This window comes from Neltuma alba, unplaced genomic scaffold, assembly GCF_004799145.2.
Source record: "Neltuma alba isolate B1F8T4 unplaced genomic scaffold, ASM479914v2 tig00011689_pilon, whole genome shotgun sequence".
NCBI classification, from domain to species: domain Eukaryota; kingdom Viridiplantae; phylum Streptophyta; class Magnoliopsida; order Fabales; family Fabaceae; genus Neltuma; species Neltuma alba.
This window is the reverse complement of record NW_021636328.1, coordinates 42,669-65,383: the sequence shown is the minus strand read 5'-3', so window position 1 is coordinate 65,383 and position 22,715 is coordinate 42,669. Positions and strand designations below refer to the sequence as shown.

At 38.1% G+C, this 22,715-nt stretch overlaps 4 protein-coding genes across 5 annotated transcripts; 3 read left to right on the top strand and 1 right to left on the bottom strand.

Annotated features, from left to right (window-relative positions):
* Positions 1 to 25: 25 nt before the first annotated feature.
* On the bottom strand, positions 26 to 2,454 carry LOC114716820 (putative S-adenosyl-L-methionine-dependent methyltransferase SCO7813). 2 transcript variants are annotated; one of them, XM_028901890.1, is made up of 3 exons: positions 1,830 to 2,451; positions 758 to 1,018; positions 26 to 664 (listed from the first exon to the last, which is right to left on the bottom strand). In XM_028901890.1, exons 1-3 carry the CDS (start codon positions 2,260 to 2,262, stop codon positions 366 to 368), a joined length of 993 nt encoding a protein of 330 aa, XP_028757723.1. In that variant the 5' UTR covers positions 2,263 to 2,451; the 3' UTR covers positions 26 to 365. The 2 variants fall into 2 exon arrangements, with proteins under 2 accessions (XP_028757723.1, XP_028757721.1); XM_028901888.1 differs by having other exon boundaries at positions 26 to 1,018; positions 1,830 to 2,454.
* A 1,653-nt stretch (positions 2,455 to 4,107) lies between these two features.
* Positions 4,108 to 9,765, top strand: LOC114716819 (DUF21 domain-containing protein At1g47330). Its single transcript, XM_028901887.1, has 12 exons — positions 4,108 to 4,493; positions 5,084 to 5,160; positions 5,272 to 5,355; positions 6,267 to 6,380; positions 6,462 to 6,548; positions 6,742 to 6,881; positions 6,967 to 7,054; positions 7,933 to 8,006; positions 8,186 to 8,370; positions 8,483 to 8,688; positions 9,065 to 9,111; positions 9,272 to 9,765. The coding sequence occupies exons 1-12, from the start codon at positions 4,316 to 4,318 to the stop codon at positions 9,462 to 9,464; spliced, it is 1,473 nt and encodes a 490-aa protein (XP_028757720.1). The 5' UTR covers positions 4,108 to 4,315; the 3' UTR covers positions 9,465 to 9,765.
* Positions 9,766 to 10,843: 1,078 nt separating this feature from the next.
* Positions 10,844 to 15,563, top strand: LOC114716816 (probable methyltransferase PMT28). The gene is made up of 8 exons (XM_028901880.1): positions 10,844 to 12,200; positions 12,291 to 12,440; positions 12,994 to 13,264; positions 13,362 to 13,454; positions 13,994 to 14,168; positions 14,456 to 14,698; positions 14,832 to 15,026; positions 15,139 to 15,563. Exons 1-8 carry the CDS (start codon positions 11,358 to 11,360, stop codon positions 15,335 to 15,337), a joined length of 2,169 nt encoding a protein of 722 aa, XP_028757713.1. The 5' UTR covers positions 10,844 to 11,357; the 3' UTR covers positions 15,338 to 15,563.
* Positions 15,564 to 16,695: 1,132 nt separating this feature from the next.
* Positions 16,696 to 22,056, top strand: LOC114716814 (S-adenosyl-L-methionine-dependent tRNA 4-demethylwyosine synthase). Its single transcript, XM_028901875.1, has 8 exons — positions 16,696 to 17,634; positions 18,330 to 18,445; positions 19,028 to 19,203; positions 20,148 to 20,338; positions 20,428 to 20,514; positions 20,643 to 20,800; positions 20,887 to 21,097; positions 21,181 to 22,056. The coding sequence occupies exons 1-8, from the start codon at positions 16,786 to 16,788 to the stop codon at positions 21,319 to 21,321; spliced, it is 1,929 nt and encodes a 642-aa protein (XP_028757708.1). The 5' UTR covers positions 16,696 to 16,785; the 3' UTR covers positions 21,322 to 22,056.
* Positions 22,057 to 22,715: the final 659 nt, after the last annotated feature.

The following is a 22,715-nucleotide window of genomic DNA, read 5'->3' as shown; positions in this document are numbered from 1 at the left end:
GTTCTTGACCGAACTAAATAGGATATGAATGAAGGCTACCTTTACCAAAAACAACAAAAGATTAAAAATAAAAATAAGCAAGGCAAAAGCAAGTTATATTGTTCTGTGGAAAAACAATCTAAAAATCATATTCATATCTTCAGGTCAGAGGCTTCCGAGAGCTATATTTTCGCATCTGAAAAGGAATAATAGACGGAACGGCGGTGCCGCAGTAATAAATATACGACATTACATGGCACACGAATATGCCATCAGAATTCAGAGCGTGATGTGCACTGACCTGGTACTGCACTAGCGAGCTGCTAACAATGGGCCCTGTATCTAGACTGTAAATTTGATCTTAATTGACGACAAAGATCTTCATATCAGGACTGAGTCAAAGTCCCTTCATTTGATTGATCTGGTGAACCAGAAGCTTCCACCAAATACAAGCGACAGCATGGCCTTCCGTCATCCGGATGAGTTTGTACTGACCTAGGCACACTAAGAAGCTTGTTGAAGAGATTTAGTGGATCATTCAATAGTCCAAAATGGGCGTCCGGGTCGCCTATTTGTGAAAGCTTTACGTGAGCGAAGCCAATGGACGGCAGGAGATGGTCAGGCCAATCGCTGTAAAAATGGAAAGTGGAACTGGACAGCATAGTTGATGGTTTGTTCATGAAGTCTGCCAATAGCACTGTGTGGGTTAGCGCGCATTTTTCAGCTATGATCCTTAGCACTTGCATGGCGCGGAGTTGAGTTAGGTAGTAGAGGATACCTTCCAGAATCCACACCGTTCTCTTCTCCGGTATGAAACCTGAGATTTTAAGTTTTTCCACCCAGTCATCTTCTCTGATGTCGGCTGCTACTCTCGTTAAGGATTTTGCTCTGCATATAATCTGCTGCTGGTCGTCGTCCTTCGCTGATTCCTCTGCCGCTCGCAAAATGGTAGCTTTCAACTGTAAGACTTCAGGAAAATCAACTTCAAACACATCACTGTCTTTTAAGCAACTCAGGCGGTAGGCCCTCGTGTCCATTCCTGCTCAAAAGTGGCACAAGATCTCATCAGTTTGTATGATTTCTGCGCCACAAGGTTGTGGCTGTAAACATATTCAGAAATTTCAAATCTAATATTTCTAGCCAGTATAAGACGGGAACTCAACTTCAAGCACATCGTCTTTTAAGTAAATCAAACGATAGGCCCTCGTGTACATTCCCACTAAAATTATGACCGTAAAATCTTCACAAAATTGAAACCCAGTAGCTCGGACTCCAATTGCCTGAGTTAGTTCAAGGTGCAACCATAGACCATTTCATCCGTGAACCCGAGCAGATTCTCCTTCCTTAGCTTGTTCCATTTGATTCCCTCCCCTTATTAGTGGCGGAGGGGAATTTGAAAACCAATGTAATTTATTCGAGGGAGCCACATGGTTGCTAATTGGCACACCAAAATGTCCACATTAAAGATTCCACATTCCAGGGTGTTGATGACCCCGGCACACGAGTTCACCCGTATCTTCAATAATATTTCAGGCTCAAAAAAAAATCGTCGAGAATATATTCTAAATAATATAACTATTTTTTAATATGATACTACATATATGTGATCTACAGAACGCGGTTTTACATCAAACATCTGCGGATTCTAGGTTTTTTACTGCTTTGATGTGCCCCGGTGAGGCAGGGATCTGCTGTGTTCTGAGGCAAGTGAATGACGCAGCCACTTCGTTTTTCTTTTTCCCCATTTAAGTTCATTAATTAACAACATGATGAACGATTCTCCTGATTTTTTCAATGGAAAAATGTAAATATGCCAAGTTTTAAATGATCACGGTCGAGTTTGTACGAACCTGCACCAAGGAGAACAACCTGGGCTTCTCTGCCATTGGGGGACTTAAGAGCAAGCTCGAGTCTGGAATCAAACCAAAGTGTTCGAACAGCAAGAATGACCCCAGAAATCTCACGGGCATTATTGAGATGATCTTTCTTGATCTTGTCATGAAGGTTTCTCAAATAAGTCTCCCCTGCAAGTAACTCAGCCAGAGGATCATGGACGACGTGCTTCCACAGAGCCCTTCCGGCCGCTGTTTGACAGGCTGACCTCTGAAGGAAATCCCATTCCTTCTCAATTGTAGCATGCACTTGTCGAACGGCGTCGTTCTGCAACAACTCCGGCAGCTTCAGCTCCGGCCACATGGAGTCCTGAGGCAACCCGTTTACTTGGTCCGACATGACTCGCCTGTGGGGGATCAGGAGGTTGTTGATGAAGATAATACATTGCATTTGTAGAGAAGCATGAGAAGAGATAAGAAAAGAGGACCACACACAACCTACGCTTGAGAACCTGCCTTAATCCGTTAATCGTAGCTAGCTTCTTGGCCTTAATGAAAGACAAGGTAACGATGTAGTCCACGACTGCTACTACTACAATAACTAGTGCTTACTCATTTTCCTTTTTCCCATTTCTGTCTTTGGCTGTCTGTCTATTTTCGGGTGTGGAAAAGTGATGTACGGCTCCCGTGTTGCTGTGTATATCGTTATTTAAAAAATAATTTTATTTTTTTTCTGGTACAAAAATAGTTTTATTAAAGGGGGGGAAAAAACTAGATGTGATGGCTCCACTCCAACCTTGGGATATTGCCAACGTGATTGTCCAGTCATTATCAGCTTCCACCAAGTACTCGTTTGTTTTATTTTTTTTCCCCCTGGGACCAGTACATGTGAATCAGCCAGCCATTTTTATGGCGATTTTTCTTGTGGAAAGAAGATGAAAAGAAATTTCAGATTTGTATTCCTTATTTCAATCAAAAGGGGCGGATAGGAGTTTGGTTAAAATTTGATGTACACACTTTTATTTATCTGAACACAATTTGTTCGAATAAACAAGACATCTTCTTATTGTTAATTTTAAAAAATGACAATTAAAACATGTAAAAATAAAAATATAAAATTGTTGAAGTGTGAATGAAGGATGTAAAACTATTTAATTCATGCATGGTATGGATACACAATCCGCATCAGAACGGCTGGGTTGGGAGTCCACGTGGATGAAGGCTGAACGGCGTACGTAAAAATCAAGAAGTATGCATCCAATCGAAATTCTTTCAAGCGGATATTATCTCATCCTAATACTTTATGCTCTTCACTGTAGAGCCGGGAACAGCCCAGCCCGTCATTCGAAGGTGTGGGCTATTCCAACCCACACTACTTTGAGCCTGTGACCTGCTTATCTTTTTTTTTTTTTTTTTTCCATGCAATTCCCAATATATTATATAATATAATTAGAGGATTTTGACCTTCAAATTTTACATTGACATTACCTCATTCATATAATTGCATATGTAATATACATATAAAAAACAACTTAATTAATATGGATAAAAAAAGCCAAATTAATTATTTAAAAAAATGTGTTAGTTTTTCTAAAATATCATCTCAGATTATAAATTAATTCTTACATTATTTTATTATGACTCACTACTCAAGTTTAAAACTTCAAATTCAATTTCAACATTTCAAATTAAGCTCAACTTATACAAATAATAAAAAAAATTTAAAAAATAGTTAAGTTAATTATTTATAATAAATATATGTTATTTTTTTTTAAATACTCCTGTTAAATTATGCATATTAGTTAAAACTAACATTTGATAAAACTTTTAACATATATAATTATTATAATTAAAAAAATAAATATGAGAAAAAAAGTAGATTGAGATTTTATATTTATAACAAATTAGATGTCAAACTAGCTAAGAAGATAATATATGTATATAAATGCATATTGTTCTGTGCTATGCACTGGTTTTAGAAAATAAATTTATCAACTTCATCCGTGCTGGTTTCAGGGAAAATTGGACTCTCTGTTTCGAACCCGCAATAGATACCCTACGCACGCACACATACCCCTCGACCAAACGGCCAGTGTAAATGGTAGAATGATCCATCCATAAATCCCGCCACTAGATGACCCAATCCAGTATAAATGTTATCCTTTGTTTTGGAATATGCGCATGCGGCCCAGTCTACTACTGCCTACTGTGCTCTTGGAATTTTTTTCCCTTGCCATAATCCGACAAAACTCTTTAATAGTTTAATTACATTTCTTTTAATATACCATTGAAGCGCTACGCTGGTGGCTGCTGGAAAACCGAAATCTGCAGTGACCGTTCTGTCATCAAATTCCACTGTCGTCTCGAACCAGAGACTCCATCTTTTGCCGTTGCTTCGGGTGATCAAACCCTGGTCTTTGTGGAAGTTGGTGTAGTTAGAGACATACACTTTGCGTGTACGCTTGCAAGCTCTCTCGTTCTCGCCTACGTAGAACAACAGAGAGATGGTGATGGAGGTAGAGTGCTGTGGGACGCGATTCGCTCTGTACGTGTTGATAGTGATAGGGTTGGTGTGCTTTGCCGGACTGATGGCTGGTCTTACTCTCGGTCTTATGTCTTTGGGCATCGTCGACCTTGAGGTTCTCATCAAGTCTGGTCGTCCTCAGGATCGTGCTCATGCTGGTACCCTCTCTGATTCTCTTTCCTCCCATTCCTCTACTTAATCACTACCAAAATTTTCATTTTTTTATAATATGTCGTCAACCGTTTGATATTTGGATCCTGATTTGGTTGGTAGATGGTAGATACTATGGCTCACTTGATTTGATTTCGAGCGCCTTACTAAGATTCTGCTTCTTATATTCTGAACTTTTCTTTATAGCGCCTGTGGCTCGATTAATGTAAAAGCTTAAATTTTTGGGATTTTATGTGAATTACTTGCTGCCCTGGATTTGGGAACTGTAAATATCAGCACCTGTTAGATTGTAAACTGCCTAATTTGCATTAATCGACATGTGATGATGTTCGTCTTGTCTTTAACACCTGGATAGCAAGCTTGGGAACTGAATTGAACTGAGTTTCCTTGTCCACCATACTTCGTATGTCAAGAAAATGGATTCACTTTGTGTGTATCTAGTTATGATGTTTGCAAAGTTTGGTGCGTATGAATCATTTACGAAACAATTTGAGCACACGGTTCTTGCTTGGTGAGTAGATATATTAAAACCTACTAACCACCCCTTTTCGCAAATTTCAAACTTCTGTTTTTGCAGCTAAAATTTTTCCAGTGGTAAAAAACCAGCATCTTTTGCTTTGCACGCTTTTGATTGGCAACTCTTTAGCAATGGAGGTAGTGTTAGGCTCTTATGGCTTCGATGGAGCCATTTTGCTGATTTTTTGGTATTGATCATGATTTCGTTGCTTACAAGTTGCAACAACCCATCTGCCGGTTTTGCTACAGGCTCTTCCTATTTTCCTAGATGCTCTAGTGCCTCCATGGGCAGCGATCTTGTTATCAGTCACACTCATCCTTGTGTTTGGAGAGGTAAATATAAACTGATGGAATAATTACATGAACTGTTTGTTGAAAATGCATAGGATGTTTTAAATTATTTGAAATATCTCAACTATCTATTACTTTATTTCTAGACTTAAGGTGGGTGCTCATTAGACCCATTTAACTTTTTTTTTTTTTTTTATATCTACTTACCATGTTAGTTAGTTTGTTCTTATATGTCATGATTTTTATTTTGTTATGCCTTCGTTACCTCTTGTTGTATGGGGCTTTGCCATGTTTCTTCTATAAAAACAGGAACTCTGTACATACATGCACGCTTAATTATAGTGGAAAGAAGAACTCTGCTGTTTAGATGGTAACAAAGATTAGTTCTGGCGAGCTATAAACTTCTGTACATCTGCACTGTTATAGAAGAAAAGGTCTAAAGCCAGTGCATATTCAAACTCTTCCAAGTAAACTGTGGCAATGGGCCAAGAGCATGTTTCAGTGATTCCCTCCTATTTTTTCTTTTGAGCCACTGATTTCCATTCAGTTCAAATCACCATTTTTTTGGTTATAAGTTTAAATCACCATCATTTGCTTAAATGTTGTAATTCCCTTAGACGGTCCTTATCAGTGCTTGCAAACGTTAGGAGGAGAGGGAAAATGGTGTTATTTGAGTGGTAGCGCTAAGACGTTAGCACCTAATGATCACAGTATGCCATATGGGCTGTTGAAAACTCCGTGGTCACAAATAATAGCTGCCTTAAAACGCATTGAGGTCCACCAAAACAGGGAGCGAGTGTCACCAAGTGCTTCAATTCTTGAAAACATTGGGTATAGTCAATGACGACGATTAGAAGTCAGTCAAGAAGTACTTTGCTATTCACACCTTTTGCTTAGGAAGATTTTGTCCATGATCTGAGTACGTGTGCTTAAAATTCAATGTGATGCTGCAGATAATGCCACAAGCTGTCTGCACTCGTTATGGATTGACAGTAGGAGCTACAATGGCACCCTTTGTTCATGTTCTTCTTCTAATATTCTACCCCATTTCTTATCCAATTAGCAAGGTGGAAATTTATGATTGTGCATGTAATTACTATGAATGTTGGAAGAAGCTGATATCTGAATAGATATTCTAATAATTCCAGGTTCTCGATTGGATGCTTGGTAAGGGACATGCTGCCCTTTTAAGGAGGGCAGAGCTCAAGACTTTCGTAAACTTTCATGGGAATGAGGTTAGATATCAATGTTAAAGTTCTTGTTGATCGATAAATACAATGCCTTTATAGTCATCTGAATGATTTAGGTGGGCTTTCATAATTTTTTTTATGTGAGGTTAAACTCAGGAGCCTTATGTTGTAATTCTTTTAATATAGCTTTGCTTAGTTCTCTGATGCACAAGGTGTATGTACTTATTTCCTCATCTAGGCTGGCAAAGGAGGAGATTTAACACATGATGAGACGACAATCATAACTGGTGCCCTTGAGTTGACTGAAAAGACTGCAAAAGATGCCATGACCCCCATATCAAAGGCATTTTCCCTTGATCTGGATGCAACTCTAACTTTGTGGGTTTGTAAATTCTTTAATGTCCTCTACATCATGTTTGTGTATTTTTATGGTCTTACCTTGTCCTCTCTTTCTACTTTGAAGGGAGACACTGAATGCAATAATGACTATGGGTCATAGTAGAGTTCCAGTTTATGCAGGAGATCCAACGAATATCATAGGACTTGTTCTGGTACTTTCTCTTTCAACACCTAATAGGAATTTTAGTTCGGGGTTGTCAGCTAATGGAGTGGGATTGTGGATTATTTATCAATTATAACCATAGTTGATTTTCATTATTGTTCATCTGTTATATTTTTGCTTTAGTCTTGGATACGGCATGATGCACCAGGCGAAAATTTATTATTGTAAATTCTGCATCTGTATATTCAATATTTGTATTTTGATTTGTTTAGCATTGTGGCTTGCTAAAAATTGAACTAACAACAGATTAGATTGATGAGTTAAATAACTACCAGCAGTTTATGTATTCATTTCCTCACTTTATGTAGAACGTCTCCTTTATTCATTCATCTTTATTCTTGCATCTTTTTACTTATATTCTGTGCTTTGAATCTTAACATGTAAAAATGGTGATCTAAACTGGTTCACTTTTGCTGTATATGTAGTGAACTATATTTCATGAGGGCTAATGGTAGGAATGGCTGTTTGATCTATGCATATAGTCGCTGTTCGAATGTGATTCACTGTTTTCGTTACAAAATTCCTAAAACATCTATAAAGTGGTCTTTGCACAGAATATTCATTCTGGACTTGAGGATTGGCACTAAGCTTGGGTCGTCAGATGATTGAGATCCTGTCTATGATCATTTCCTGATTATTGTTTATATTTAAATATTTCTAGCAATGGATTTTCTATTTTTACCTGTAAGAATAGCTTTTAAGATAAAAGAAAGTGAATTTATTGCAGGCAAACTTAGTATTTAGTGCGATTGAACTCTGGCATCTCTGTTATTAGTTCTTCCATCTACTTATGTACTCAAGTAATTCTATGCTTTCACTTTCTTATGATATCCATTAAATTTCTGGTTCGTCTGCTTTTACATGCAGGTTAAAAATCTTCTAATGGTTTATTCGAAAGATGCAGTTCCCCTAAGAAAAATGATTATAAGAAAAATTCCTCGGTAAACCCTTTTCCTACACACTAGACGAGTTACTTGCCAATGAAATAAAATAAATGACTGTCAGATGACTCTTTTTATCCCTAATTGATGCATTAGTATTTTTGGCTATATTTATGCTTTACGGACGTGCTGGTTTACTACTGGTGGTATATAGTCATGGTTTCCTCGTCATCCTGCAGTGTTGCAGACAACATGCCTCTCTACGACATACTAAATGAATTTCAGAAGGGTCACAGTCATATAGCCGTTGTGTATAAGGACCTGAATGCTAAAAAGGAAGTACCTAAAAAGAATAAAGATGGGGAACAACTTGAATTTAAGGACAGCTGCAAGAACAAGGAGAAAAAGGCATCCTTGGAGAAAGGTAAAATAAAACTTCACTTGTTTATTTCATATTATAACTTATGAATGATCTGCTCAACAGACCTCTGGGGATTTACCCGGTTGGCCTGACTTGTCTATTGTCTTGAATATAGGTGCCAAATCGGAGATGATCGGGGGTTCTAATGGAGGTCCACAGGTGAAGAGAAGCCCACCAACTACTCCTTCCTTTAAGAAGCGACATAGAGGTTGTTCATATTGCATCTTGGACGTAGAGAATGCTCCCCTGCCAACATTTCCACCCAATGAATTGGTTGTTGGCGTAATTACAATGGAGGATGTCATTGAAGAACTTCTTCAGGTTGGATGCTTTTCACATATTTTACTGTAACCGCTGTTGGTTTGGACTATAATTGTCTTTCTGGTAATAAGGATTCAACTGTGAATGTTACGGGCATAGTTTTGAGGGGGGAAAATTGGCCGAACTTCCATTTGTTATTGCTACTGCTGCAAATATTTCCCCCTCCGGTGTTTCTGATACATGTGTTAAGGATACATTCTTTAGGACACTTTTTGTGGTGCAAAAACGTATTAAATTTAACTTCTGCAGAATTATTCTTATATTTTTGTAGGTTCCCCAAATTGCCTGCACAGTTTTATTGCTACTAAGCTATTAGCTTTATATCTTTCTATTGCGGCTACTGATTCCATCTACATTTGATATTTGCTTGTTTCAGGAGGAAATATTGGATGAAACTGATGAATATGTTAATATTCATAACAAGTAAGTAGATAACTTTGTCCTCTCCATCTAATCATATTTTTGGTCAGTTATCCGAAGCCTACTGTTTGATGGGATTGCCATGTTGCCTATTTAGCATGTTATCCACCATTGGATGGTACCGTGATCTATGAAAGCTGATGACAGAGTGAAATGTTGCCAGGATAAAAGTGAACATGCAGGCTTCCAAGGAAAAGGCCCCTGATGCAAACATAATGCAGCCTTCTGTAAAGGGATCATCAACGTCATCAACTTCGAGCTCTGCAGGCATGACTGCTGATTCTCTAGCAATTTCAGGACGCACTCCAGCTACTTCCTTTTCTGCTGCCACTTCTGCAACAGGCTCGGCTCATTGAGCCAGTTCAAGAGTGCATGCATAAAGAATGAACTGTGAAAAGGGCAGAGCAGGAGATTGTTACTCATGAATGATATAATGAATCATGTTAGGATATACGAAGAAGGAATCGTATAAGATGTACTTAGGTGTTGTGTATAGGTTGGAAAATTAAATATAATGTGTGTGGGTAGATCCTGCAAGGGAGTTTGGTGTTCATATTTATTTCCTTCCATGAACGGATGAAACGGCCGAAAAGTGAGTATATTGTTTCTGCCAGACATTAATTTAAGATAATTAAAATCTAAACCTTTTAAAATCCATAAGATATGTGCAATTTTCTCTTATTTGGGCAATGCTCCAGTTGTCCTTTTTTTCATATATAGGACAGAAGACAGTACTAAAAACTAAAAGCTAAAATAAAACAAGCAAGTCCTATTTCCTAGTAACTGGAAGAATAATTAAGGTCCAGAACAGCTGGGACAACATAGCCCGGTCTCTCTAGGTTGATGGCTTCCAAGCGACAAATTATTTGTCCTCATCTTGTTATGTAATGCATTGTATAGTGTACTGTCTTAAGAAATTTATTGTTATATAATGTAATGTATATACGAACTTTGATTTTAAATGTAAAATTTAATTTATAGTGTAATTTAATCCTAAATATAAGATATAGTTTGTAATGCATTTTGTATTATAGACTAAATTATATACTTCTCCGGTCTTAAATATAATATCCTTTTTATAGTGTAAGTTACAGTATAAAAAAGGTATTAAATTTAGGACTGGAGGAATATTTAGAACTAGAGGTAATATTTTAAAATGGAATAAAATAGATTATAGCATTGAATTTTTTTGATTATCGTTAGAAATGTAATTTTCTGTTTCTGGGTACTCGCTCAAGTTTCCAGCCACTGAAAACGGAGTTTTGAAGGACATTGGAAAGTAACAATTCCTTTCCAGAGGAAAATGAGCAGGACATTGAGCTTAAACATTTTTTATGCTTAGCAGAGGGGTTATTATTATTATTAATATAGCAGCCATATAGACCCGAATGCAAATATTAAAATTAGATAATTGTTAAATATTTTTATTAATGAATTTCACTAGGAAATCATATGATATATTGAGTAATAAATCTAATAAATTCCTACGTAAAATTCTTTATTCATGATATTTTGTTCATGAAATTGGCAGAAAAATATAAAAACCGTCACCTTTTTCCAAACAAATCAACCCAGAATGAGCGATGCCAGTCCGCGCGAAACAAGTGCCTTTAACTGTTTAACATATGTACTCATCATTTTTCAGTAAGATTGCCTCTTCATGAAAAAAAGTAAAAATGAAAATGGAGGGGACCTTCCTTAGACAGTTGATAACACGGACTTCTACAAGAAAGATACTGACTCCTGCAAGACTTTGCATCTTCCTTCAAAGGATCCAGGCAGGCTCCCACGAAGAGTGAGGACTATGATTTCCCAACATCTTTTCACGTTATAGAATCCTTTCTTTCCTTTTCCTTCTACTTCAGGATTTTTAATACTCCGTTATCAGCTATCCTAAAAAGTTGTTTCGCTTCTTTCGTGTTCTCTTTTTCTTTCTGTCCCTCTCTGAAAATAGACGTTTCTCCTGCCGATGGGAACAAACCCTGTTGAATCTCATCTTAGCTCTCTCATTCACCCAGCTTGGTGCCCAATCTTTTGTTTTCTATGTCCAATATAAGTGGTTTCTATATTTTGGTGCTCTCTGTATTAGCCTCTTTTGGGTGGAATCTTGTGGATCTCGTTTCTCCAATGGGTTCTGCTTAGTTTGTCGGAGTATTGCAGTGCTCATTTGCATTTCTTATATGTTTTCTTGTTCGATTTGTATCAATTAGAGTTGCTTCAAACATCTGGTACTGTGGTAGATTGCATAGATGGCTATAGCTCGTATAGTTCGCCAAGGCAAACGCCCTTATGGGTTATGTGTAAAAATGACGGCTGTGACCATGTTGGGCCTTTGTTTTATCTTTGTGTGGTCAGTTTTTACTTCTCCCTCCTCCTCCGTAACCACTCAAAGGGAAAGCTTTGACGACATTGCTGAGCCCGTGTCTGCTAACATGAGGGAAAAGAATTCTGGGGTTCAAACAAAGAAGATAAAACCAGAAAAGCGGGAATCGTTGGGAGATGAATTTCAGGGAGACGAGAAGAATAGGAAAAAGCTGAATGAATCAGCTTCGGTGTCTATTAAACACCGAGAACCTAAGCAAAGAAACAGGAAGGCGGGGACACATAACCAGAAAAAGGAGCATAAGGAAATTAAAGAGAGCCAGAGTCAAGAGTCTGGGGATTCTGATGGTGCAGAATCAGAGGAGGACAAGGAAGAAGAGGGGGATGGTCATGAAATAGAAGGTGAAGAACAAGGATTAGATCGGGAAAGTGAAATGGATGTGGATACAGATGGTGGCACCGAGTTAGCTGAGTCGGCGGATCAGGACTCTGAGGCGATGGAGGATGGAAGTGTGGAGTCAAAAAAACCAACCAAGAGGAAGATTAAAGGACCGTTGTTTAATCCAAAAGCCACTTATAAATGGAAATTATGCAGCACTAGAAGCAAGCATAACTACCTTCCATGTATAGATATTGAAGGTAGTTCTGGAAAGCTACAGAGCTATCGCCATACAGAGAGGAGTTGTCCAAGAACGCCACTAATGTGTTTGGTTCCTCTTCCTCATGAAGGATATGGCTCTCCCGTCCCATGGCCTGAGAGCAAGTCGAAGGTATATGAAAAACTGAAAATGGTTAATGTTGATGGATAAAAATTCTTCTTATCTTTAATCATATCTCATGATAAAATTTTGTCAGTGCAGATATTGTACAAGAATGTGGCACACCCAAAGTTAGCGGCATACATCAAAAAACATAATTGGCTGGTGGAGTCAGGAGAATATCTTACATTTCCACAAAACCAGTCTGAATTTAAGGGCGGGATTCTCCATTATCTTGAGTCCATTGAAGAGGTAAGTTTCCTATCATGCTGCCCCTTGGACCATCACCGAATGTTTAATACCTCGCTAAATGTTATAGATATGCAGCCCTATATATTACAATGCCGCATATATACATTTGTTGTGCCCAGTAAGACCACTGCAACCAACTGCCTTAATCTCCTTTGCAATTGATCTAACCATGACATTGAAAAACCGAAAAAAAATGTCATCCATGTATTGAAAAACAAAACAAAACAAAATGCAATTGATCTAACCATGACATCGAAAAACAAAACAATATATCATCCATGTACTGCTGCTGACAATCACATTGATAATGCATCTGTGCCACATTGACAATAAATTATTGAACAATTTATGGTCTTCTTTGGCTTTGCTAAAGCGACTGGTTGTAAATCTGGCTTTATTTGCAAGGCGGTGAATTGTTCTCTTCTTATTCTAGAACTGCATTTCAGTGATGATTTCAATGTTTCTTTACTAGTTAAGGTTCGTGCTTCCACTCTTGGTTATGGGTATCATGGTTGTCGACAATTTGGTTTCCTTTTTTTGGGGTATTTGATAGATGGTACCAGACATTGAGTGGGGGAAAAATGTTCGTGTTGTTCTGGACATTGGATGTACTGATCTGAGTTTCGGAGCTGCTCTCCTTGATAAGGAGGTTTTGACTTTAACACTGGGCTTAAAGGACGATCTGGTGGATCTAGCCCAGGTGGCTCTCGAGCGCGGTTTTCCTGCAGTGGTGAGCCCTTTTGGTAGAAGGAGGCTTCCTTTTCCCAGTAATGTCTTTGATGCGATACATTGCGGGGGTTGCGGCATACCTTGGCATTCCAGTGGTTTGTGTCTGATTTTTCTTTCTTGTACTTATTTGCAGAAAATCTTATATTTTTATGTATATCATAATTATAGCTGATTTTCTTTCCTCTATTTTAGGGGGTAGGCTTCTTATAGAGATGAATCGAATACTAAGGCCAGGGGGATACTTTTTTCTGTCAACTAAGCACGACAGTATTGAAGAGGAAGAAGGTCTGCCTCGTTCTATGGGCTTGCCTATGGGATTTTGAAAGTTCAAGTGTTTTTATTTTTTCTGCAAGGGCGGTTTCTAAGGCACTGTTATGTTCATATGATCTCTTAGAGAAGACCATCGCTTTGGTTCTCAGTATTTTCACAGTTTCCGAATTTTGACTGCTTAACTCTCTTAAGTTTATCTACTGAGCTACTTTGTTTTAATTTGCTTGCATTTGATCCTTCTGTACGCTGTCAAAATGTCTGATGGTCTAAAGCATTGTAGGATACAACAAAATGAAATTGAGATAGCGTGCATATTTTGAATAAGCTGGTGAATCTTGAGCTTTATTCCCACACGTCTTAATATCCCCTTATAGAACAAAGCTCAAGATTCACCAGCTTATGATCTGCAGCTTCTGATGTGATGCAATACTATATTCCCTGCTGATATTCTTTGTTGGATTGCAGTTCGCTTCTACTCTTCATATTTAGCAATAGGTCATGCGTCTTTGCATTGTAATGCATTTAAAAGTGACAGGGACTCTTGTGTATTCCAGGCTTGACAAAATTGATGGCATCTATTTGTTGGAATGTTCTGGCTCATAAAAGTGATGATGTCGGTGAAGTTGGTGTTAGAATATATCAGAAGCCTGAAGCAAATGACATATACGAATTAAGGAGGAAGAAGATCCCCCCACTTTGCAAAGAAAATGAAAATCCTGATGCAGCTTGGTATGCTGCCATAATGTTATTTTGCAGAATTGTTCTCCCAATAATTATAAATTAGCTTTTTAGTTTGTACGGTACATGCCTGAGCATTTTCAAACGGGAAAGGTTATTTACCTCTGGCCCTTGTTTATGCTGGAAACCTGTTTTGCTTCCGTCTACGGCTGTTTCCTTGTGATGTGATGTGAATGCTTGCTGTGTTGAGGAACTTGAACTTATAACATGTAGGACCTGATTATAATCAAACTTAAGCTTTTTTCTCACTGGAAATTTATGCACATTCGTCGGAACAGGTATGTTCGAATGAAGTCTTGTCTGCACTCAGTTCCGTCTGGGATTGAACAACATGGGGCAGAGTGGCCTGAGGAATGGCCCAAGAGGCTTGAATCTTATCCTGACTGGATGAACAATAAAGAGAAACTGGTCGCAGACACCAACCACTGGAAAGCTGTAGTTAACAAGTCATATCTCAATGGCATGGGCATTGACTGGTCGAGTATCAGGAATGTAATGGACACGAAAGCCGTCTATGGAGGGTAAGTCTATAAGCTTGCAGATAACATGGATGAGTTAGCAGTTGCACAAAAGATGGTTCTAGACACACACAAACACACACTTAAGCTCAGGCGATTTCTGATTTATTGGTAGAAATGGTTTGTGAAAATACAGATTTGCCGCAGCTCTCTCTCAACAGGAGGTGTGGGTAATGAATGTAGTCCCTGTTCACGCACCAGATACACTTCCGATCATCTTTGAACGTGGCTTTGTCGGCATCTATCATGATTGGTGCGAGTCATTTGGCACTTATCCAAGGACATATGATCTTTTGCACGCTGATCACTTGTTCTCACGCCTCAAGAACAGGTGTATAAAAGTGGACGTTTTCTCACAATCTTGTTTATGTCTTCTTCTCGAATTGCAAGTCTTTTGAGAGTTATCATTGTTGCTTAGGCTCGTTTGGCATGTTATTCTGCAGGTGTAAGCAGCCAGTATCCATTATTGTTGAGATGGACCGTATATTACGGCCTGGAGGTTGGATGATCATGCGTGACAAAGTTGAAATTCTAAATCCAATAGAGGATATATTAAGAAGCCTTCAGTGGAAGATCGTCATGACTTTCGCTCAAGACAAGGAAGGTATCATATGTGCCCAGAAATCTTCGTGGAGGCCTTGAATCTCTCTTCGTTTCTCCTTACAGTCATACCAGAGCAACAGCAAATGCAATTTTATGATATTGACGGCTTTTTGGTCCTTCACATTGTGTGAAAATTTTGACTTATTTTCTTTTTAATTCTTCCTTTTGGCTGTTATTTTATTTCCAGCCAGCAATGTATATTAGATGAGGACGAACAACTTTCTTTATCGAGTCTCAAAGTCACGAGCGACTTTTTTACTAAAAAGATTTTTTAACATGACCTAGTTCAGTTATAGTGTGGACAATGCAATAATTTTACTTATTCTATTTCAATTCGTGGTGAAGTGCGAGATTTCATCTGCAATATGGATTTTCGTCTCTACATATATACTATATATTTGGACAATTATATCATAATCATAAAACTAATAAAATAAAAAATGAGATGGTCGTGACTTGTGACTCCTGAGTTATTTGTGTTATTAAATTGATTATTGCATTATAAATATAATTAAGCATAAATTTGTAGATAACTCAAAAGTAACCTAAGTTTTCCTATTTACTTGCTGTAATAAAAAGGTACACACTCGTGCTGTTCACCAAAAAAAAAAAAAAAAGGTAAACACTCGTGCTATTTGTAATAAAATCACTAAAAATGCATAACAAATATACTCAAATTAATTAAGGGGGTATTTTACTATAATTAGTTTTTTAAATCTACTGAAATTAGTTAAGTAAATCTTATATTAAAGATCATAGATAGTACTCCTCCGGTCCTTAATATAGAACCCAATTTTTGAGTTGGTTTTGGTCCTAAATATAAGACCCATTTCTCATATTTATCAATTTTCTCTAAATTACCCCTATAGATATTCTCTCAATCATAATCAAGTAGAAGAGAGAGGGGGTATTAAAAAAGATGATTATGGTGTTTTAAGAAAAATGTGTCACTTTTCTTATAATTAACTAATTTACCTAACTTCCTTAATCTAATCAAATTAGTTAAATGGGTCTTATATTAAGGACCGGAGGAGTATTAAATTAAAAATTTATTTCATAAAAAAATTGTAAGCATCCCTATCCTATATCACTTTAAAAACCAGCATGTGATTAATTAACCCAGCTAATTATCTCTCAAGACCATGATATTGTTTGATTTAAATAATTACTTCCAGATCCAAGCCCAATGATACAGACTATTCTTCAGGGCTTAGCCCAATGCTTTGTGAAAAAGGCTTGCGATGAAGTTGCGTAAAGGCCCACATTTTGAAAACACTGTCATTCCAAGGCTCCCACTGTCGGCCCTCCCTCGTTTGCCCCCCAAAAAAAAAAACACAAATAAAAGAAAAGGGAGCCGCCGTTCCTCCTTTCTCCGCGATGTCTTCCCCCTGCGCGAGTCGCTCTTCACTGATATGAAAGTGCCGTCCTTTACTGGTGATCACACTTGGTTACTTTCTCTAGAACGAGTAGCACAAGAGAAGTAAATCATGCCGTTGTCTTCAGTCCCAGCTCGTCTTACACTTCTTGCACTTTTCTCTGCCACCACCTTCTATTTTCTGTACAAGTCTCGCCGCCTCAGACACCTGAAACTTCCTCTATATCATAAACCCACTCTTCCCAATGCCAGAGGGAAGATTCTCTTCGTTTCTCAAACAGGTACTTCCAAATCCCTTGCTCAGCGTCTTCACGAGCTGTTGGCGGCCAACGACCTCGCATTCGACCTCGTCGACCCCAAGGACTATGAACCTGAGGACCTTCCTAAAGAAACTCTTGTCCTTATCATAGCTTCAACATGGGAAGATGGAAAACCACCTGCAAGTGCCAAATTCTTTGCTACTTGGCTCGCTGAAAGTGCCAAGGATTTTAGGGTGGGCTCTTTGTTGCTTTCGGGGTGCAAATTTTCTATATTCGGCGTAGGGAGCCAAGCATATGGAGCCACTTTCAATGCTGTTGCAAGGGATTTGGCAGAGCAGATGAAGGCGTTGGGGGCGACAGAGATACTTCCCTTGTGTGAAGGAGATGTCGACGTAGGTGATATAGATGGGGTTTTTGATCTTTGGAGTGCAAAGGTGGTTAGGTTTTTGAAGGGCGCTGTTTTAGAAAATGGCGGGGTTTTTGAGTCCAATGTCAACGGGGAATGCAATGCCCAAAGCCTTGGGGATTCCGAAGAGGAGTCAGATGAAGAGAACGGTATGGAGTCGGAGATTGTTGATCTCGAGGACATTGCGGGTAAAGCTCCTTCGAGGAAGTCGGTGCCAGTAGTTGAAAATAATGGGAAATTCGATGGTAAAAGAGAAATGGTGACGCCAGTGATCAGAGCAAACTTACAAAAACAGGTATGTTTGTGTATACTGTGGCTTTGTATTTTGTTTCCAGAATCTTTTTCTCGGCAGTTGGCGCTTTCAAACTTCATTTCTGCTGACAAGTTGCATTTAATACTAATCAGCAACGTTCAATTGCCTTCAAGTATTCCTAAATGACGCTTACTCTTGTTTCCTGTGCTTTGACGTACGTTTCATTTATATAAGAAAGAAAGTAGTTGGTAAGCTAATGCGTATGGAATATAGTAGGCATTTGAAAACTGCACAAGAACATTTCTAAGTTGTGATCTTCGTCTATAGTCATTCGAATGCCTGCCGAGGAGATTTACTTATGTGCCAACTTCTGCGCAGTACAGGGAAACCCATGCTCAGGGATTAGGTCTGGTCGCGTCCTAGAATGATATTATAACGGGATACTGCTATTATTCTTACTAAATTATATTAGTGGATAAGAAGGGCAATCCTTGGGCCTCTGGTGTTTAGAAATTACATTGATATCTGTTTCTTTTACCACCCATTCATGTTTACTGTCTGTTCAACTTGCTGTGATATGATATCGGTTATTTTCCTTATTGGATTTCTACAAATAACATATATGCATTTCATAGTTCCTTCAACTGCTTGAATAATCATGGTTTACTATTGAAGATTTTGATAGCTGACAGCTTCTTTTCTTAATGGGCTTTCCCCAAACAAATATGAATGTGCAGGGATACAAAATCATTGGTTCACACAGTGGTGTTAAAATTTGTAGATGGACCAAGTCACAACTTCGAGGTCGAGGTGGTTGCTACAAGCACTCATTTTATGGCATAGAGAGTCATAGGTAACCATTATCCATTTTGATAACGATCTGTTTCCATGGCTTTTTTAAGGCTTGATACGTGTTTCACACCATCTTATAGATTGGGCGTTGGCTGATAATCATATATTGTTAAATCCATTAGCTTTGCTGCATGTCTGTGAGGAGTTTTATTTTTGTATTTGAGGGGAAGGCCTTCTGAATAATTCTTCAGCTGACATAGTTGTTTGATGAGTAGTAGCGTCTTTTCCTTTTTTTTCTAATTGGATTTTTGGGAATTAATCAGTGGAAGTGAGTTACGATAGCGTACATAAGTGATAGATGAATGTTCAGGAACCCTCTTGATGCAGTGGTGCATGATTTGTGATATTTTAGGCACTATGTTATTTTTATAATCCTTTTTTTAATAGCAAAAACAAGAAAAGGAGAGAGACACACAGTTGGCTGCTTTAGCTTTTTGACTTGACCATGGGTTTCAATGGAGTTTCTGCCATTGTCAAAGGATGAATACTTCGCATTTATGTTCTTTTAATGCACCTTCTGTTTGATGCATTGATCATTAATGTTGAGCTGCCAATTTAAATGTCAAATATTTGGATGATACAGGTGCATGGAGGCAACACCTAGTTTGGCATGTGCAAATAAATGTGTTTTCTGCTGGAGGCATCACACAAATCCAGTAGGGAAGAGTTGGCAGTGGAAGATGGATGATCCAATAGAAATTGTAAATTCTGCAATAGACCTACATACTAATATGATTAAGCAAATGAAAGGAGTCCCTGGTAAATTCCCTTTTTTCCTACCATTTTACAATATCAGGCTTCCCTCTGATCAATCTACATATGATAATGATGAAGCAGCCAATGTGGCTATTGATGATTGCACCCGTTATTAACCATCAACTTCTATATTACTATGGCAATATGAGCTTCTATACATTACCTGATGTTCTATCTAAGCACACTATAAGCCATAATAGGGCATTGGCATTTTCCATGGCTGATTAGTCTGATGTGAAATGCCTGGCTGATAGCTTTTTCCTTGGTGCTTCTTAAAGCCTGTTTGTTTAAGATTGGGGAAAAAAGTGTTTAGTTAAGCTAAACACGAGGAAGTTTTTGGGAGCATGAGGGAATTGTTGGGAAAAATTTGTTTGCAACTCATTCGATAAGCTATTTGGAATAGCCTAATAGCTTATCAAAATAAGTTGAAAATAGATTTTTTTTCCAACAAAACCTTCATGATCAGCTTAGGGGGTGTTTGGTAACCCTCAAAAATGCTTCTGAAAAGCACTTTTCCGCAAAATGAGACAAACTCTTTCATATATTTACTTCATAAACAGTAAAAGCACTTTTGAAACTATGATTTGGTTTCCATCCAAACACCCCTTAATGTTTCTCAACAGCTCCTTCGTGTTAAGGTTGACTAAAATCATTTTGTTTTAATCTTAAGTAAACCCAGCCCCCTGTGTGATTGATATTCTGATTCTGAAAATATGTTTACAGAGTGAACTATTGAGTTTTGTGTTGTCATAATTCCTAAAGTAGCTCCTAAAACATACTAAAATATAGTTGGCATTGAGTAGAAATGCATAACCCAGTAATGGTCCCAGTCCAACTGATGCAGATTGCTGAGAGCACTAGGCCTTCTACATCCCCACCCTTCAACTTGTTATTGCATGATTTAAATACAAAGTTGATTAATGCTTAACCAAGCATCTTTTCTTTAGGAGTCACCTTGGAGCGATTATCTGAAGGTCTCTCTCCTCGACATTGTGCATTATCACTTGTTGGAGAACCTATCATGTATCCAGAGATCAATTCACTTATAGATGAGCTTCATAGACGGCGGATTTCTACATTTCTAGTGACAAATGCACAGTTTCCAGAGAAGATTAAGTTTCTAAAGCCTGTCACCCAGGTTCCTGGGCTTTGATATCTTTCAAAATTTAAAATATGCTGTCTCTATTAGAGGCAAACTTAATTAATCTTTGTTTTGGCATTTTGCAGTTATATGTTAGTGTAGATGCTGCTACAAAGGATGCTTTGAAGGCAATAGATAGGCCACTTTTTGGAGATTTCTGGGAGCGATTCATGGTTAGTACTTTCTAACATTTATTGTGAAAGTACCCGCTACATATTAAGTGCAAATAGATTACTGTGACCATACTATTCAATTTATCTTTCACCTCCTGATGATTATCTTGTTTGAAAAACTGTGACAGGATTCCTTGACTGCTTTAAAGGAGAAAGAGCAGCGAACTGTTTATCGTTTGACCCTGGTTAAAGGTTGGAATACAGATGATGTGGATGCTTATTCTAAACTCTTTAGTATAGGAAAACCTGACTTTGTAGAAATTAAGGGAGTCACATATTGCGGCTCGTAAGTTCCTCCTATATCTCCATTTGTTCATCTAGCTTCTTGTATAGAGCATCGTTGCTGAATGGCAAATACTGAAATATTCACAGGTCTGCTACATCAAAATTGACTATGGAAAATGTTCCCTGGCATACTGATGTGAAAGCTTTCTCAGAGGCATTGGCTCTGAAAAGCCAAGGGGAGTATGAAGTTGCCTGTGAGCATGCTCACTCGTGTTGTGTCCTCTTGGCGAAAACTGAGAAATTCAAGATTGATGGCCAATGGTACACATGGATAGACTATGAGAAATTTCATGACCTGGTGAGTATGGTGGACTATATTCAGTTTGAACTATAGGTTTTTTTTCCCTCAATTAAAATTTTTTTTTCTCACTTACAATGCAGGTGGCTTCTGGAAGAAGTTTTAACAGCAGGGATTACATGGCTGCCACGCCACCCTGGGCTGTCTATGGAGCCGAGGAAGGTGGATTTGATCCTGGACAATTGAGATATAGGAAGGAGCGACATCATAAATCAAGCCGATGATCATTCAGGTCAGAGATACAAGAAACTTGGGCCAGCAACCTCTGTTCCCCACCCTTTTATCTTTTTATTTTTTAGAAGTTTCATTACCAAAGCATAACTCAGTTGCTTATACTAGAGGACGTCATCTTAATACATGGCTTTGCACTTGGGATTAACCATTGCAATGTAATTTATCCCATCCCACCTTTCTGGTTTTCCCCTATTCAAGGAAGTTGAAGGTAGCACTTCTTGTTTCCCAACTCTTCAACTACTCTAAAGATCACGACGGTGAACATTTAGTTGTAGAATTGGGAAGCGTGCCTTATCGCAAAGTTCCGTTTGGTTGGTGCAAGGCATGTGAATTCCTTAAAAATTGAGATGTATAGTATTTCATTATATTTCTTTTATCTTTATTCAACAATCAACAGTAACTTTCTTTCTTATGAAGAGGGAAAATAAATACTCTGATCACTGTTCAACAATGAACATCTCGGAGGCTGAGCTTTTCGCAACAACATTCATAGAAATGTTGGACATACTATTTACCGCCAGGGATTTATAGCAGATGGCTTAACCAACTAAAACTACATGAAGGGGTTCTGATCTACTTGTTATGAGTGAAATTTTGGTTATCTTAATTTTGTTTTGATAAGTGGCAAGGGCACTTCCAAATCTCCAAGGTGTTTGCGTCCCACTAATGGTAAATTTGTATCAGACTAATTTTTATTGTGCATTGTGTATTGACCGTTCAAATTTTGTCTTATCATCCCTTACTCGTGTGATGATACCGGGAACGTTGGCATGTAATTGGTGTATCTTCCAGGAAGTTGCTTTATTCTCCGTCCAGGCGATGAACGTGGTTGCTTATTCATGCTCCCTTATTTGCAATGGATTGTCTGATTTCCCATTATGCTGAAACATAATTTCACAGCGCGCTAACTATGCTGTGGCTATTTATACTTGCTACTTGCTAGATCCTTCCATATTCATTCATTCGCCAACCCGCTTTTTAGCAGAACGACAAACTTTGGACCACCATGGAGAGACCGCCTATTTCTATTTCTTTACTCCCCTAACTGATTAACGCTTCAACCATAGTTTACTTTTACAGTTGCGGCTTTTTTCAACCCCAGTTTTCTTTTATAGTTGCAGATTTTTTTTAATCATTCGAAGTAAAGATCATGATTTTGGAAGGAGGCAAGATAATGAGGATTTGAAGTTATGAAGAAGGACTTTAGAGTTGAAAGGTTTTCGCTTGAGTAGGAACAAAACAGAATATATGCATTGTAATTTTTGGAGGAGGCAATGCAATGGGGATTTGGAGGTAAAGATGGGGGATCAAATCATTCCTCAAGTATCTAAGTTTAAATACCTAGGATCTATTATATATGAGGATGGAAAAATTGATGGAGACG